Below are 19,594 nucleotides of genomic sequence, written 5' to 3'. Positions count from 1 at the left end.
ATATTCGGATAATGGGACTAATTTTACTGGCGCCAATTCTTATATGCGAGACCTCTACAAGTTTTTGGACGAACAACGTCCACATCTTGAGATGGAGCTCGCGGAGAACCGTATTGATTGGAAGTTTATTCCTCCCGCTTCTCCACACTTTGGAGGCGCATGGGAAAGTATGGTGAAAATAGTCAAAAATCACCTTTTCAAGGTAATCGGTACGCAAATACTGTCATACGAGGAACTTCTGACCACGCTTGCGCAGATAGAGGCTCTGGTAAATTCACGACCACTGACAGCCCTGAGCAGTGATCCCGCTGAACCGTCAGCTCTCACCCCGGCTCATTTTCTCAACACTGCTCCGCTGCTGTCTTTACCTGTTCCATTGGTGGAGTCAGGAAATTTACGTGACCGACATGCCCTCCTGGATAAGATAGTGCAGTCTTTCTGGCAGCGATGGCGTTCAGAGTATCTGCATCAGTTGCAGTCTCGAGCTAAATGGACCACGTCATCAGTTCCTATCGTAATTGGCACTGTGGTTGTTATAAAGGTAGATAATGCGCCGCCATTTTCGTGGCCTTTAGGCGTTGTAGAGGCAGAACATCCTTCAAAGGACGGCTCAACCCGCGTTGTCACTGTCAGGACAAATAAGGGAAGTTTTGTACGCCCTGTCGTGCGATTGTGCCCACTGCCTAACCAATAATATGTACATAGTATAATTCGTTAGGATAATACTTTTCTTTAGTTTGTTATTTCGCTATTGTTGTGAATGTTCGTTTCTTAGTTTGATGAGAAGGGTTATCTCTTACTTTATTCAGTTTTGTTTCCTTTAAAGGAACCCTTTAAAGCCGGGGGAGAATGTTCGCGCCCCTTTTCATTCATTATCATTCACATTCATCCATATCGCTCACTCTTTCTTTCATAAATATATTCGACCTCATTTTTCACATCACCCGCCTTTTCTGCCGACCTATCAAACCGCAAATAAAAAGTAAACAATTTAAATATTGACATTGCTGTCATTGAGCAAAAATACATCGATCAATATAAACTATTATGAAAATACGTTTCGCGTGTGAATAATATAGAGGTTAAAAGAGAACGGAGAAGGAAGAAGGAATAACGAACCACATTTCTGGCGGCCGCCGAAACCAATGAAAATTACATGCAGGTAAGGTCGGCCCATTAATCCCATAATTTATTCATACATAGCCATAGCCCCATCTTATCTTCGGGCTGCGCTTCCTTCCGCTGGTCCTTCGTCATCTATTAGCCGCTCCAGTGATATTGTATAATGTGAATACATGAACTACCTAGTTCATGTATTTTGATATCAAACTCAACGATGTATAAAAAAGAAATTAAAACTTTAAAATTAAACAAACATCATCATGTTTATTCGAATATTCGAATTTAACTTTAAATGGCAATTTCGTTATTATAACTTAGTGGGTTATTGAGGTGAAATTGCCCTTAAAATTGAGTCGTCATATTTGTGTTAATTTCAGTAAGGCTGGTAAGGCGATATAGTTAGTTGTTTATTAGATCTCAATTTTATTTTTTGAATATCTAGAATGATATTTGAAATATCTTCAGAAACCGTTTAACAATTGAATAAAGTTGGTATGAAGGTGACTGATCTTTAGTTATTTACGTTACAAATAGGTGTGTCGCAAAAATCTATCAATTTTTAAATCCAATAATCGTGCAGCGAGCGAGCGTTGCTGATCCTCTAGTACATACCTATGATGTTGTTGTGATTACCTAGTATTTTGGTAATGCTCAAATTTAAACAAGAACACTTATTCGATGCAAAATGAATTCTATTATCGGAATACGAAACTCATCTGTCGACTAAGGTACATAATTGAGGATTCAAACTTCTTCAGACTTTTTTATTACTTTTAGTCTGACCTTTAGGTTCATTAAGTTACAATTATTCCTTTTAAACGAAACCGTTTATGAAAACTTTATTTTCAAAGAGAATACCTAACTCAATATTAAGTGCTTAATATTGAAATATCTAGGAATTAAGTCAGTCCGCTTAAATATTGGATTGAAGTTTGATCTCCGGAACCTAATTAAGTACAATTTTAAATGGCTGCCTACGTACCCAAAACTGCTCCGAATAAAGGCCTATAATGTAGGTAGGTATCTAAAGAGTCAGAATCAGCATTTTAAAAACAACCTCGCACGATTGAGCGGTCACTATGGACCCTTTGATCAGTTGATCACAGTGACAGTGCAGTTGTGCAACTTGTGCACGGCTTATGGCTAATTCAAAATTTCAGTAGGCCTAGTTCAATGATAGGTCCTTTCAACTGAAATTATAACTTGACCTTTCCCCCTTGTTTATATAACTGATACCAGATTGTATACAAAAGGAGCCCACCCTTGCCCCGAGGATTTCTCCGGGCTTAAGATTTAGATAAGCTAGATTTCGATTAAGATTAGTCTCGATGGTATAACTGGCATCAATGTGCAACTGGCAAATATCAAATTAAATTATGTATACAGGGTGCTTCCTGTAACAGGAGCAATAAATTAAACTAAAGGCTGTACTCCTCAAACTGACCTACATTTGTTCAGCAACTTTTAAAAAATATGAATCCTTTAGACTTCCTCTTTTTCATACAAAATAAATATTGCCTTCAATGTACGCTGACATTCAGTGTGTTTGACGTTGCTTGTCACGCTTTAAACGTAACAAAATTTGCAATACATTGCGCCTTAGAATAAACTTTAAAGTGTAATAAAAATCAAAACACGAGTTATTTTCAAAAGTCGCTGAACAAATGTTGGTCAGTTTGAGGAGTACAGCCTACAGTTTAATTTATTGCACCTGTTACAGGAAACACCCTGTATAGTCCGAGGAATAGATGGTCTCACCTCTATCCTACTATTTTCGTCGAAGTGTCCTTTGAACACGTGTAGCAGTGAGCAGTTGAGTAAGTGCAGCGCCCGCAGCTCCGGGAAATGTTGCTGCAGCCGGCCTATGTTGAGGCAGGTGCCGGGCCAATCCGTTAGAATTAATGATGTAATTTCATACCTGTGGACAAAATGTTTTCATCATGTTTTAACGATCATTACGGGATACTTACCTAGGTATAAGTAGCCATATTTACATCTTTTCCGTAATAATACTATCATTTGACATTGTATATTTATTTGACTTTGTGATGAATTTATTTTGCTATTGATATTTGATGATGATTTTTATCTGTATTTGACATTTGTATATAATAAATAGTTGACGATCATAATATAAATTCGTATAGATTAGCTTAGAATAATTTATAATGTAATTTCATATTATGAAATAAATAAATCTAAATCTAAATCATTTACAATCCTCTGTTAATTAATTTTATACTAATGTTGTCTTCGGTTACCGCGATAGTTAGGTATTCCTGAAGTAAAACTACCTATTTAAAAATATGATCGCGCATAATGAATTTAATATTACATCCCGACATTTTGAAGCCTTCACAGCGTTCGGACTTCGGGGTCAACGGGAGACTCAGGAAATAATAAATATTCACCTATGTCACAATAACAATGAAACAGTCAAAACTGATGCCACGTTTTTCCATTTACCTATTTATTTATTTAAGAGAATATTTACCTAAAACGCAATAAATTCTATTTAACCCAAGGCAAAACAGCGGTTATTTTTACTAGCAGCTGGCACGTATTGCAATTTGCGAAGGTAAGGCGTAGTCTTTTTTCCTTATATCATCAAAAACGTAAGCTGCTAACTTAGTACCCTTAAATACTGAGTGTAAGATAGTAATGTGAAAAAAAGAATGTTAACCGCCCGCTTCTTGCTTTTTAATTTTAAGTTTCATACTTATTTAACAATTAGGTACTACATTCAGCACAAGATGGAGAATAATAATTATCTTTCATATTCTAAATCAATTAGCCTATTATTTAGGTAATAAATAATACCAATCCTAAATATAGCAAGTTTGATTTGAAATGGACCGTTATTATTTTAGCTTGTTTTAATTTGTAAGTTGATTCCCTGTTTTAATTTGTAAGTCGATTCCCTGATCAAACAAATCTTAAAACTCAACTTAATACGTGCCCTGACTCGTAAATGACTAGAAATACTAACGAAGATAAGGTCAACACAATTGATACATTTCGGATTTTTAGTACATATGTACCTACATAATAAAAGAAAAAAAAAATACTTCTATTATTTGAAAAATATAAAGAACATGTGGCGGACTTAAGTCCTTGTGCCTGTGCCTGTGCCCTGTGCCTGTGTTAAGTGCCTGTGGGCAAAATAAAAGCTAAGTTAAAGCTTAAGGTTAAAATAATAATGTCCGCCTTAATCTAAATAATATTCATCATCGACCATTCTGCACAAATCGGTTCCACCGTTTCTCGTATTTGTCTTGTCTAATGGGCATGTAAGTTGGTGAAACGTTGAATACCTTCTCTTCATTTATGTAGTTAATGGACCTAATCTTCTGAAGCCCAATTCAGATTTAACTACTTGTTAAAGTTTTGAACTTAATTAATACTACCTTGAAGATCGCTCATGATGATGCGTGCGAAATGAAGTGAAAGTCGTGCGAGAGATACGCGCCAATCACCAAGACGATAGTCAAGACCGTATCAACAGATCGTATCAAAACCAGTTTAAAAATATAACAAGTTGTTAAATGTGAATCGGGCTCCTGATCGGACTCACCAACACCAACCCACGCACTGTCCCCACTATTAAACCCTGAATATTATATCGACTTTGCAAAACAAACGAATCTAATTCAGTCAAATATGTCCGGCAAAGTTACCTTCGCTGTGTACAAATTAGGTGACGAAGTGCATAGTTATGATTAGTCGAATGTTTAAAAATTAAAAATATTGCAAGCTCGATTTACGCGACATACAAATTCCATTCGTCAAGATCTACACTTTGAAAAAAACGGATTTATATAAAGATATGTAATAATTATATGTCCTATACAGCCAACGATGTCGACCCAAGCGCGATTTCTACTGTGTGTGCTTAACATAAGTGCTCTAATCCATATTATTTTGTCAGTACAGTCTTGGGGTTATCGTTATCAAGCCAAGCAGGATAAGATTATTGTCTGCCACTTACTGTATGCCCTTCATCCACCGGTTAGAGATGCCGCCCTTGCACAGCAGCTGATGCTGCGTCTGCTCGCACGCGGCCCACGTGGTGAACTCGATGAGAGAGCATGGCCGGTTCGTGCTGTCCGTATCATTGTGGCGGTACAACCCTGGGCTCGCTGTGGTTAGGCCGAGCAGGAATACTATCTGCGATAAAACTGCAACAAAACAAACGCGTTCGTGAAGCGGAGAAAGCGGAGGAAGACCGATTGACGAAGTTGTACTAGTATAATAGCAGTCTTTACATTGGATGCGGATCCGCACGCCGCTTCGGTATGCAAGCGGGATATCGCTATACTTGCTGCTTGCTTTCCATATTTTCCAGTCCGCTAACCTTACGTTTTGGAAAATTTAATAAGCGCATTGTAATTATGCCTACATGAATAAACTATCTTTTATCTTTATCTTTTAATTGTAGTTTTTATTTGTTTGCCACTTTCGCACTTATTAAATATTAATTATACGTAATGAGTTCTCTTTTGCACCCTTCAATATACTTTAAAAAAGAAAAGCTTTATTTAAGAATTGTAGTCAACACAGATACCTACTTATTATGTGACAAAACCTAGAAATTATTGTTGACTGTTCAACTCCTTGTATTATTTTTCTCGGATATGAGAATGTAAAATCTCGGGAGACGCTGCCTCTGTCGTGAGGGCTGTAGTGTAGGTAATGAAAATGTTTAATGCAGTGATTAGACAGTGTCAAGTATACAAATTATGCGGCGAAATTCTACGCTTGTTCTAATCAGCCGGTTCCTAGATGTGTTTGCTTGTGGTACAATGGGCACTAGGTTACATGCAATCTGATTTGAGACTGTGAATGATGCTAACAATGGGAGGCTCGCGTTACTTTGGCTAAATATGTAAGATTTTTTCTGCAAAATGATAATTGAATTATAATACTTTAACTAGAAATATCCTAAATAAGACTGAAACATGTTTAAACGCTTCACAAGTAGGTACTACTTAACTACTTAGCTGGAACATTATGATAAGGGAAATAACTATAAAAACATCCTTAAAAATCAATAGGTATTTAACTATTTATATATTTTATAGTAGCCAATTCCGCGAAAAATATTTATTATATAATGTCAGATTTACAGATTAATATGATAAGGTAATATAGGTGTAGGATATGGTAAGGTATTTGATGATAAGGTAGATCATCGATTTTGGACCCGGAGGAAAACCATCGCCACATGAAACCACATGAAAACTGTTAAATGAATCCCATCAAAAACATTACATGTAAAAAGGTGCAAGTCTCGCAAGGCTTTCACTACAAAAAAGTTTTGAGATGTAATGTGAAACCAAGTCGGTTATTTTAATCAGTGCCAGGGGGTGTTAAAACCGTATCAATAAGATATCTTTAATTTGTAATACGTATAATGACTTGGCCATAATGTAATAATTTTACAATTTAAAATTTTCGAATGTTCAAACCGTAGGTTCAACCTCGGTGTATAGAGAACGGAAAAGATTTTAACTAACTTTAATTCGAGCTATAATATTATGATGTCAGATCCATTATTTATACATCTTAACAAAATAATTAATTAATGGTATCGGAGAATTTTAAAACATTGGGAATTGGGACCATTAGAGGAGGCACTGGGGGACCCACCCGGTACGGTACAGGTAATAATACCGCATGAAAAAGAGAATTTAGGTAGGTAACTGCTGGTTTTTGCCAGGACACGGAGTCACGGACAATTCTATACAACTATTGTCGTCGGTTACCGCAATAGTTACTTATGAAATAAAATTTTCATAATAAAACCAACGTTTATGTACCGCTAAATAATAAATAAGTAGGTACATACCATGAATCGTGTAGTTCCTAAATTATATGAATGCTCGGATCAACCAAGTGCATCTAATCTTGCGTAGTGTACTTTTTGAAGCTCACACTTCTATTTCGATTGTGTGGGGATACGTTAGGTATACGTACGTATACTATAGCCTCTAGCCGCCCAGAGACCTATAAAAAGGTCTCCTGTTCCATTCTAATTTGAACTTTGTGTTGACAAAATAAAATTTAATTTTGCTTGGCAAGGTTTGACGTATAGTCGGCTAGAGGATAGGCACAGCTATTTAAACAGCAAAGGGCCACAAAAAATACTATGGCTATGGGCGTTCAAGTGTCCATTGAAATGAAAAAAACGTGGGATCTGGGTAACACATCAGCGAGCTCACATAAAATTGGTGAAATTATTATACCCACTGTCAGAATGAAATATGTAGGTGGACCACTTGTGCACTTAAGATAATACTCCTTCCAAAAAAAAGGCACCTCTGAGTCGTCACGGTCACTGGCAAAGAATAGAATACTCACTAGGAGATCAATGGTATCAAATTTTGGTCACATACAATTTTGAATTCTTCCGTATCTTATACTTGTAAAACTCGAATCACGCAGAAAGAAGTCACGTTTCTTGCGAAAGGGATTTATTGAAGTAAAAAGTTAAAAAGTTCCATGTAGGTAATATTTTTTTTCAAGTGGGCTGAAAAGTTATTCATAAGAAGTCTAATAATTATTATTATTTATTGTTATAGCTTCAACAGCTCTACAACGTATTTATGTGTTTCTGCGCATTATGTGACACATGTATTGTGTAGGTACCTTTTTTGCTTGAACTTAATTTAAACAATAATTCAAGGAATATTTTTACCGTATTTTTATAACTTAACATTTCTAATTGGTAACTTAAATGTGCTAAACTTCCAAAAATATGTCTACAAACATTTTACATGTCAGCTAATTAAGTGCCTACTCCATATAAAAATGAACTGTCATTTTGAGACCATAATTCGGCGCGAGAGGTATAAGTTAGGGCACCGGCTACATGAGTTATAATAAATTTACGTCCTACACCTACAAGGACCGTGAAGTAAATCTTTAACCTCTTTTGGAAGCACCTTCGAACTTTGCCAATGAAGTTTGAACTTAATACTATGTACCTACTATAAATTGTTTGTGACGACTTAAGGGTTGCTGTCAGTTTACTTTATGTAAAATGTTCAGGATTACAATATGTAGGTACTATTAGATTAGTACCACTCCAGTATAATTTGTCAGTTCTACTACATTAGTTGCTTAATCAACAGTGCATTCATGCTAATTCAAAATCAATTTCCCGTGGTTCCGTACCGGACTAGTAATTAATAGGTCTGGCGGCTTATTGAAGGACGTTAGTGATACGGTTGATTAGAATTAGAACAGACACAAGAGATAGTTGTGACGTCTGCTGGAAACCCATTGTTATTAACTTTAGCATATAAAGCCTTATAGTAATCCAAATCATTTAAGATACCACTTGGGTCCCAACGCCCAACCCCAAGATAATTGAAAGGATAATTCAACTATCTTGGGTAATTCATTCATTTCATTCTTTGGGATAATTCAATAAACTTGCATGAAACCCTACTAAATCGAAGAATAAATCCCGGGAACATTTATTATAGTTCGTTTTTTTTAGCATTAGAAAGAAGGTAAGCGATCTTGACATGTCTTTTAATTGAAAACGCTTTTTAAAAATCAGTAACTTATACTTATGAAAGCAGAAGAATAGAAATGATCGTATTAGATTCATAATTGTTACATATTTGCCGTGACTTATTTTTAAAACATGTTTTTCAATTAAAAGACACATCAAGATTGTTTACCTTTTTTCTAATGCTAAAAAAACGAACTTATAGAGCCAGCGTTAGAATTGTTCGAAACCACAACCTCCGGCTTGAAAATAACAAGCTAATTACTCGTATATTTATTTTTCTATGCGGATTTCAAAGAAGAAATTGTAATGGTGCCTCCGGGCATTTTTTATTTGTAGCATTTTTTTTTAATTTTAATATTATTTTAAACTTTCACAGCTATTACAAATTATTATTTACTAAGAGACGGGAATTTAACCGAACATTGTGAGTGTTGTGTGCCAACCGAGTGACTTGTGAAAATGTTCAAGTGGATAAACAAAATCATGTACAGGTAGTTCGCATAACTCGTGGCTAAAGCTAGTGATTATATTCTCTTTGATGTTGATATCAACTCCGACTGGCTATCAAGACTGACTTTCTTCTAGATCAAGAAGTAAACGTCGTCTTAAAAACGTCAGAGGTAATTTTAAAGCTTAAACTACTACAAAACTAGTCCAGAACTGTAAAACAAACCTAAATGCACTGGCTAACTCCAACAAAGTCACACTTAGATGGGTACCAGGGCACTCCGACATTAACGGAAACGAAGAAGCAGACGAACTTGCAAGAAAGGGCGCAGACCACTGACCATCCAGCCTCTAGACTCAACTTAGGCCAATTCTTTCATGAAACCGATGCTGCCAAAAATACAGGGGTGCGGGGGACGAGGTGAGCGAGTCCCGTGCCGTGATTGGTCCGTTCAAACACACGTGGGCGTCAGACAGTAATATCTGCCGGGCGCTAGTGATGTGACACGTTGAATAATAACATTGTCAATCACGGTCAATAATGTAATAACAGTAATAATATGCAAGCATGTTTTGAATGCTATGTTGATTCGTTCGTTCGAAAACATTAACCCATAACGTTGTGGTTTCGTTAGCAGGTGTATCTGCTTTATATAATTAATTTAAAAATAAACTATTGGTAAAAAGGCGTCTTATGGGATTTAGAGAAGCGCGAGACGAGACGAGATGCGGATGCGGATATTCGCAACATCCCTGCTTGGAAGCACTTCTTCACGCAGCTCGCCCTTCGGCCTCGCTTTAAATTACTGAGGGTTGCACGCTTGGGAGTCGGGGTGAAGGCTTCGGGCCTTCGGCGGGTCAGCCTTCGGCCTCCCAGCCTGATATTCGCCCTTCGGGTTCGCTTAACCTACTTGGAAATTTTCCTTTGCCCGTGTCCGCCGTCATTTTGAGTGTTTTCAAAAAATAATTTACATACTAATCTTGGGCCCCCAAGCTCGCCGCATGCCAAATCTCAACGCGCTCAGACCAACTTGAAAAAAAAAGACGGCCATTTTCATAATCATAATCATAATCATAATTCTTTATTGCAACCATGGTATTACAAGGTGTTTTTATGTTAGTTAGTACATTTTGAAACTTTTTAAATGCAATTTGTGTTGTCTCGGGCCCTCTATGGCATTTGGTCGAGCATCCCCCACCTATCTCTCACCTTTGAAGCTTTTCATAAAAAATAAGTGGCCATTTTTACCGCCATATTGGTTTTATTAAAAAAAATCCATAGGAATACAGCTAGGTGACCCCGAGTTTTCGTGACCAAAATTTTAGCGCGCTGGGAGCATTTTGAAAAATGATCGCCATTTTGAATCGGCCATTTTGAAAAAATAATGGCGGCTTCAGAAACTGTCAGCGTCCCTCTATGACATTTGGTCGAGCATCTCCCACGTATCTGTCACCGTTTAGTGACCAAAAGTCGGATAATCCGGTAGACCAAAAGTCGGATTTTTCTGGAAGTCACCAAACCACCCCCTCTATACGACCGTATCAAAGTCAAATACCCCAGGAACCCCCTTCTGGGAGAGCAATTATGTCAATTAATCAGTCGGGTTGCGGCTTTATATACAGGGTGGATTTTCTTTTTGGCTCAGTGAGGGCAGCTACCAGATCCCGTACTGCTACGAGAAAACGGTCTTAGGAGACCTTCCCTCGATTTCAAATTAGATCCCATTCCTATTGAGGATCAAAAGCTTGTATGGAAGCAAAAAAAAATTCCGGCTAGAAAAGCCACAAATCGAGGAAAACTTTTCCCATAATATTTGAATGAAAATGAAAACTTTTATTTTTCACATGCTACTTTTGTATGCCAATCGATTCCATTCCTATCCAGTATCAATAGTTTCCTAGGGGTCGACTTACGGCAATGTACTAAAAAGCCACAAATTAATAAAAACTTTTTCCATACATTTACTATGGAGAAAATGTGAAATTTTATTCACAATTTTCTACCTCGCCCATCATTCGTACAGCAATGTCTTCATACAGTATTATGGTTCTTAAATGTAACAGGACCGGACTGATTGGCCAGATAGAAAACTGTGAATTAAATTTCACGTTTTCTCCATAGTAAATGTATGGATAAGTTTTCTTCAATTTGTGGCTTTTTAGTACATTACCGTAAGTCGACCCCTAGGAAACTATTGATACTGGATAGGAATGGAATCGATTGGCATACAAAAGTAGCATGTGAAAAATAAAAGTTTTCATTTTCATTCAAATATTATGGGAAAAGTTTTCCTCGATTTGTGGCTTTTCTAGCATGAAAAAAAAATACAAGCTTTTGATCCTCAATAGGAATGGGATCGATTGGCATAAAAAAAAGTTTGTCAAAAATGACCTTTTTCTCGTATCCTGTATGTTTTTTCCAAAATCTGTAAATGCCAATCTTCATTAATTTAAAATCGAGGGAAGGTCTCTTAAGACCGTTTTCTCGTAGCAGTACGGGATCTGGTAGCTGCCCTCACTGAGCCAAAAAGAAAATCCACCCTGTATTCGCGGTATCCTACTATACCCACCCATTAAAAACATCCTGTATAATTCTATTAAGAGTTATTACATGGTTTAAATCAAATATTGATTTGTTATTATGTAAATGAAATGTTATTTAACACAATCTAACTAAATGAGGTTTAAATTATTTGGCCGAAAGTTCAAGTATCATTGCCATGTTGGCAGTCGTACACAGAAAAAAAGCAAAAATTAAAAAGTTAAACCGGCGCCCACTATTCTCAACAAAAATGGAATCAAAATAATGCATTTTAAATTGCAACCGTGTGTTTTTGTATAAAATTGGTCTTGTGATAAATTTTTGCAATGTTTTTATAATCGCTAAAAGTAATACGAGTACCTATGTAGTGCTGAATTGACAATATCGGTTATGTTCAAGGGAAAATTGGTACCTGACCGTAAGTGTAATTCTCATATTATTTATTTGTTTTATAGTGAATTTTTCGCAAATACCTATGCGATTTGAATTGAATGACCTTATCAATAGTAAACAATCACATTCTATGGATATGGACATCACTAGTTTGGGCTTAGGAATGTCACGTAATAAAAGACAAGAAAGGATGTATACGGATGCAGCGCGATAGAAAGAGACTTTCTTAAAAGACGTCATCGAGTTTCAAGCGCTGTCAAATTTGATGAGACGCTTAAATTAAAATATTTTTTTATCCAAATCTCTAAAAATCGACTTACCTGTGAAATGAAATGCCATTTTTTTGTACACCAGAGTTTTTAATGTTCTTGCCACACAATTTGACACAACAATAATGCATTTTTGATAGCAAAAACTTCTTCGAGCTACCGAAGTTTCTAGACCGAGCCCGGTCCGCCGACTGAAGTAAGCGGTGTAGGCGTGACTCGAAGATGGAGTAACGCTACCGTATGTGTGGCAGAGGGGGTAGCGCGACTATGCTATGTCTAGAGGCTGGATGGTCAGTGGCGCAGACACACCCCTGGTCGGCCCAGAACCGTTCTGTGGAATCACAAAACGGGATGCATATTCTCTGCTCAGCGACTTAGAAAAATAGAAAGCAATCGATTCGTGGAAGTTCGCTAAAGGACAAGTACACTCGAAAGCTCTAATCAAAGGGTTCAACAGCAAAATCGCTAAGGAGCTTCTGGGGCTCAAAAGGCACAAAACTTGCACGGTGACTAGAATACTGACTGGACACTGTAAGTTGAACATTGAACAGCACATGTTTCAAATTAAGTAGCAAGAAACAAGATGCGACATGCAGGTTCTGCCAGGAGTCAGAGGAGACTGCAATGCACATTCTCTGTTCCTGTGGACCACTAATGTCAAAAAGAAGTACCTACTTAGGGCGGCACGTATTGCAACCCTATGAGGTACAGAACGTTACGGCCCAAAGCATCTGTAATTTTCTGGATGCAACGGGCATTAGTAATGAACTTTAAAGGGCCGTCACAATAGATCAATACTTGGTCGACGTGACACTCAAAGGCCCGATACCACCCCAATAATAACAATAATAATAGACTAGACTTGGCTCACGAGATAACCGCCATGTGGGATGTTGATTCGACGATCATTGTCCCGATAGTTGTTTCAGCGAACGGTCTAATAGGGAAGAGTCTCGACCAACATCTTGAGAGACTCTCGCTAGGTGGTTGGATCAAGGGCCAGATGCAGAAGGCGGTGATCTTGGACACGGCGCGGATAGTCCACCGGTTCCTCTCTCTCTGCAGCCCTTACCGCCGGCAGCTTGGGCCTTGCCCCGCTGCTGGCGGCACCCTAGGTTAGGTTTTTTATAATATGTTTATAAGTATTTTGTATTGTTTTTGTAAGTGTTTTTGTATTTTATTTTTATATCCATATTATAAAATAACCTAACTTAAGCTTGAAGACAAATAAAGAGAACAATAATAATAATAGGTACCTACGCGAAAAGTCCCGATTAAGGAAATTATAATATATTCCTATACGTATTCTGTGATTCCAGGTTTATTATCCCTTTAATCAAAGAGTATTCAATCCCCTTGTTCGGAATTATCAAAGACAGGGCTAACATGGCTCCCGATAGGTATTTGGTTATTTTAGACGCTCAAAAGCATTGAGTGGAAATTACTTGATATCAGAAAACTCAATTAGTTTTGTAATTAATTCAAATTGGATTTCTGATGATAGCTTCTGATTTCTTCAGTGCAAGCAGAGACGAAGTTAGTTATAACGACAGGTAAGTTCCAAACGATGACCTTTTATTCTAATTATTTTATATTTAAAGAGTTGCAGAATATTATGTCAGAAACCCTGCGAGAGCTAAGTTTTTTATGGCTCGACTTTAAATACAATGTTACTAGTGTTTGACGTAATGACATGAAAGGCACAGCTAGACCTATTCAAAAGGCCTAAGATGGCTAGCTCTTTATCGTTTGTTACCATGCCTGTCATGTTCTTACAAGAATATAAGAGCGAAAGTGACGCATGACATGACAGGTGATAAAAACGCGACCATGATACCACTGCGACTATATATATATAGTTATAACTACGTCGGCAATGCGATTAGCGTAGCACTACTGCATATTTTATTTGTATGCAGGGGTTCTAAGCTAAATATTTTGTCGAATGTACCTGTAAATGAGAAAAGAGAAAATTATAAAGACCATTCGGCGGAGTAACGGGCATATCAAGTATTCGGTGAAATAAATTAAAATCAATATTGTAGCCCAATAAAAGCCAAACTCCCCCGCAGGTGATTGTAAACAAACTTTTTTAAAAATTTGATAGGTGCGAAATTCAATGACTAACGTAATTTTACCATTCAGAAGATTGTAATAAGAGCAAGAACAGCGGATAATAAAATAAAATAACATTTTATGATGAATGCCATAAATGAAACCAATACGTTTTTGTCTATTTGACAGCGAGATAAAACGCTAACCGTCACTTATATTTCTATCGCTTGGAGTTAAAAAGTTACTTTATCACGTGGACAAAGTGATCCATAATACGCCTGCAGGCAAACGGAATATTTTTGGATCGTTTGTGTCAGAAATAAATTAAAATTACTCATATGAAACAAATATACCTAGTTACCTACAGCCAAGAATAAAAAAAATATATATTTTACAAAGCAACTGCCAACTAAAATTACGAGTAGGTAAAATATATGGATGGAGGTTTCGAAACATTTGACTCCAGTGTATCGTTTGTCTAAATCTATTTTTATCTTAAACCATTTATTATTCAAAATTCTTAAATAAATACGTCGTGTTGGAGCCATTATGAGTAGATATATTAAATTAAATCCCCATGGAATACAATCCGAAATGTAATCAGATCACAAAATCTCATTATCTCTTGTCGTTATGATTAGGTAACTAGATACCTTCGGCTTATACATTTAGATATACCTATTACATCAAAGTAAATGACTGTGTCGCAATTTGAGTGTAGATCAAAGTGCCATCACTCTGTGTTTAAGTGACGCTTTTCTGTTAAGTTAAGGAAAATAATTTAACAAACACAGCCTACTTAACACGTCTTAATAGTCAAACTTTACGTATTGACCTTGTAATTGTATCATTATTTAGTAGAAAAACGCACTCGTTTTATACTGGTTCTTTCCAAGTTTTGTCCCGTTTGTTCATAAGCTTAGAACAAGCGCAGGACTCGCAGATACTGGCGTTTCTGTCCTTGAAATAGGTACGTGACGGTTTTCTTAAGGTTTTCAAGGCAATTTCTGTCGGCAGACCGTTCAATCTATTTCAACAATAAAAACTGTTTCAAAATTACCATGCCAAGGCATTAGTCACTCAGAAAAGCTTAAAAAAACTACGACTTCCTTTAAATACAATATTGGAATGTTTTAGAATTAATATTTATACACGCTTAACTCAATAAATCTTACGGTTTAATATTTTTTACACAAAACACATCTCATTTCAATATGTGATATTTACATAGGTATCATAATGCCTGCCTTTACCTTACATCAACATAATTATATTATGACTACTTAGGAACCGAAATTTTTACCTTAGGAGCCTGAGTAGCAACAATATACCTATCATCGTGAAATTCGTGAATGCTGTCTGATATGATATCGCTTTGAGAAAATAATTTGCCCGAAAACTGTAGGAAACTTCTGGGATTGCAAGAATTATTGGGCCTGTACTGTAGGTATCCCTATAGCTTGTAGTATACTGTGAGCCAGTGATTACAAGCTATTTGTAATTAGGCAGTAATCGGAATCGACAGAGATGATTCGATGTCCCTAAAGCAATGAAATAAATAATGATGAATGAACAGAGATAATTTTGTTATTCAAATAAGAATTCATAAATGGCACTGAGAATATCATGTTTACCAACACAAGTGTTATTTTCGTGGTTCATAAATTGCGGTGTGTTACACAAACAACCCAAAATAAAATAAGGAAAGCCTAACACTAAGGAAAGCCTTCGCGCGTTAAGCTCTACTACGTGTAGGATATCCTTTTACATAATAGGAGACTGCTTTCTTACAAGATGCTATGTACGGAGTACATATACGTCTTCTCTATTCATTTCGTTTATATAGAAGTTCCAGATTTCTATAGACGTTATGACTGCCCTAAATTTAACATCGACAATATAAGTAATAAAGATAGGACAGATTATTTCGTGTCTCGATATACGTAATGAATTCTTTTTATAAACATATTAGTAATAGAAACCATTATATTACATACAAGTGTTTATTATCACAAGTAAAATGGAAGCAACATTTGAAAGGAGAAATGTCAACTAAAACTATGTCTTTTATGTGTTTCTGACAATAAATGATTTGTATATATTTGTATTTTGTCTGCAGACACCAGTTTTATACTCATGCTAGACCGGGCAGGGGCCGGGCCTGAACTTCCGGCGCTTCGTTTTCTATAGGTGGCGACCATTGATATAGTATAAAGAACTGGATACCAAATCAGCCGCCAAAAATGGCCCCACAAAAGTGATGTCAAAACAGATCATGCATTACTTTTTCGTTTAGTCTTGTTTGAAACGCTCAAATGTGAAGTTGTCAACAATTACGAAATGTGCCGTTAAAATTATAAGAGATAGCTTTAAGTCATTATAATTAAGTTAGATTTAAGTTATATTGCAGTGCCCTACAGGGTTTCATAGCTGAACCAATAAAATGTACCAACCTGTATAACCTATGAAAGCAATAAACACACTGATTACTGATTACTGATATGTAAAAATATGTAAAATAATGTATTTCTTTCGGTTAGTTCTTTGGATAGCATTACATAATTTATGTAATCTGGTGGTAATTTTATGGTTTTGAATAAATTAATTTGTTAGTACCAAAGAAGGGATGTCAAGGAACAAAAATCTAATGAGTCGATGTGAGGTCAATTTTTTTTATATTTTTATATGGAATTCATAAGAAATAATATTATGTTTAAATTCAAGATTTCCAAGAAAACCTATGCGACGTGCAAAGTGGACTGCTATTTAATTATAGCAAGAGATAGGGGTGATGCAGTTTTAAACAAGGCAAAACGGCACTTGTGTGTTCGGCCCATTTCCCTGTTTCCGACATATACACTACCAATAAGGGCTTATATCGACTAACTGTAAATGCTAAACCTGTCGGAACACAGTGACAACCACCGGATTTTTTTTATAAAGCATAGGTAGACTTCATAAAAAAAATCCAATCAGTATCTAAATGTCCCCGTGCACCCGTGCTATGAGTAAATGTAGATCTTAAATACACAGTTATTTAATAAGTAGAATTTATTTCAAGGAAATTAGTATTTAAAGACGTATACTTACGAATTAAAAATTTAATTTGTTTGAATTTGAACCACGAATTAATTTTATTTGAGCTCCCGATTAAATTAAATTTGTTTTATTTATTACTTCAAATGGTTTTCCTGTACAGTAATACATATTAAAGTGTACCAAAGTGACTCCATTCGTTCATTATTCTCGTTTGACGTTGTTTGACGTAAATACGTTACGTTTAGTGCCATCGGACTAAATTTTTTAACAGTGTTGGTACTTATGTTTGCAAATTTGACACTTAATGCTTACGACATTAAGCTCTTTTCTGTGCGAAACATTTATCTTGACTCAAAATTTACGTAAGCGTTTTTATCATCAATGCAAATGGTGCGAAACGTCATTGGGATCCACATTTCTTGACGTTTTTGTTCTGCTTTGTGTGTCTATTTCTTTTATATTAAGTCATCTCTCATCTCTGTATTTGTCAATAAATGATAGAACTTTCTCTCTATCCCATTCTATTTTCGAAGCTTTTTATTGAAAAATCCAGTCCCGTGCTCTTGCGGCGACTCGTGAACCTGTACTGACTTGTAATGTAACACTCAAAGGGATTCGCGTAAAAACCGACAGCCGAGTGGAGCACGCGGCGCTCGCGTCGAGCGACTCGGTTCGCTGTACTGACTGCTGTAATGCTCGGGTTGTATCGTGTTACATTACACCGAAATGGTACAAGTCAGTCGCCACCTTATGGAAAGCACCAATATGATCACTGATATTATATTATATAACCTAGTTCTCTTCTTTCTGCATCAAACGTACGTATTTTGAAATAACACATATTTTAATAAAGCCGATTGAAGATATCAAGCGTGAATAGCGTGATGCGTGAACGCCGTGAACGCACAAACGATTGTCTCGTTATTTAATTTATGATATTTAATATGTATTAGGTATCCGATGTAATATGCCTGGGCACAATTGCCTTTCGCAATACACTCGAATACAGAATTAAATTGAATAAAACACAGAAACTCAAAAAGATACGAGGCGTAAACGTAAAATAATTACCTACCTCTTTAACGAGCTTACCGTTGCCACGGCCTGATATAATTATTAAAACAAATTATACAATTAATATACCGGGTGTGCATTTGTTATTATTATATTATCGTAGAAAATTATTGAGGACGCCAGTTCCTACATACTTATAGCTGGTCAACCAAATATTGTCAGTAAAAAAAGGCGCGAAATTCAAATTTTCTATGGGACGATATCCCTTCGCGCCTACATTTTTCAAATTTGCCGCCTTTTTCTACTGTCAAGATCTGGTTGACCAAGTATAACTGTCACATTTTTGACATAAAATGGTTAAACATGGCAACAATTTAGTATAGAATTTTTTTAGTTCCATTTCTATTATTTTATGTCGCACTATAATCCTATTTGTTCAGAGTTGCCAGTTAATTAATTAATTCATAAAAACTGTAAACTACTTAGCACCCCTGAATATATTTTTATATGCCAGGGTGCTAAGAATAGAATAGAATAGAAAATCATTTATTGCAAAAACCATCAACATACAGCACCACATTAAATAAATAAAAAAGAAAATTTTATTCGCTAAACACTTAAAACTATTAAATTATTACTAAATGTAACATGCTATAAAGAAATAGTTTTGCTGACTGTACATGTACACAACTACACATATGGTCAAACATTTTGACTTCTAAAAACGATCCGCTGCAACAACGCTTCGTCTACGCAAGGTCTCGTAACGCAGACCGTCATAAATTTACTGTTTTTTTGTTTGCACCTGTACATGTTTTTTGACGCACTGACAACACTTCACTTGAAATACACCAGGGACAGGGTCGCAGCGGGGCGCCGTCTGGCGCCGGTATGTGCCGGCACTGGTGTAGGTCGCCGTCTCTTAACTTATTAAAATCACCAATCTACTGCTGGCAAAGCCATTGATAAGAAAAATTAAATCCGTAAATGTCGGGGCAGTTTCTTTCGTTTCCAATGTAAGTCAGCTTTAATCGTCATCCCTTTTCATATTGAGAAGGATTGAGAAAGAGCTCTGCAAATTCACTTAAGACTTAGGTGCCTTATATTAAAATTACTTTGCGAGGAGACAAATGCTATGGCTTTATGAAAATCTTTAAGGTTCTTGGCCTTAGGTAAGAAGGTGTACCCCAT

At 36.3% G+C, this 19,594-nt stretch overlaps 1 protein-coding gene across 1 annotated transcript in view; it reads right to left on the bottom strand.

The window, feature by feature from the left end:
• The window catches only part of LOC134652721 (protein singed wings 2), a 66,166-nt gene extending 46,572 nt beyond the window's left edge, over positions 1-19,594 (bottom strand). The window contains exons 1-3 of the mRNA XM_063507882.1: positions 19,519-19,594; positions 5,111-5,300; positions 2,881-3,040 (exon numbers count right to left, since the gene is read on the bottom strand). Coding sequence (XP_063363952.1) covers positions 2,881-3,040; positions 5,111-5,300; positions 19,519-19,594 — 426 coding nt within the window. The remainder of the gene's footprint in view (positions 1-2,880; positions 3,041-5,110; positions 5,301-19,518) is intronic.

The sequence above is a fragment of the Cydia amplana genome, chromosome 12 (genome assembly GCF_948474715.1).
Source record: "Cydia amplana chromosome 12, ilCydAmpl1.1, whole genome shotgun sequence".
NCBI lineage: Eukaryota > Metazoa > Arthropoda > Insecta > Lepidoptera > Tortricidae > Cydia > Cydia amplana.
Note: the sequence above shows the minus strand (reverse complement) of the source record. Positions and strands in the feature narration are given on the sequence as shown.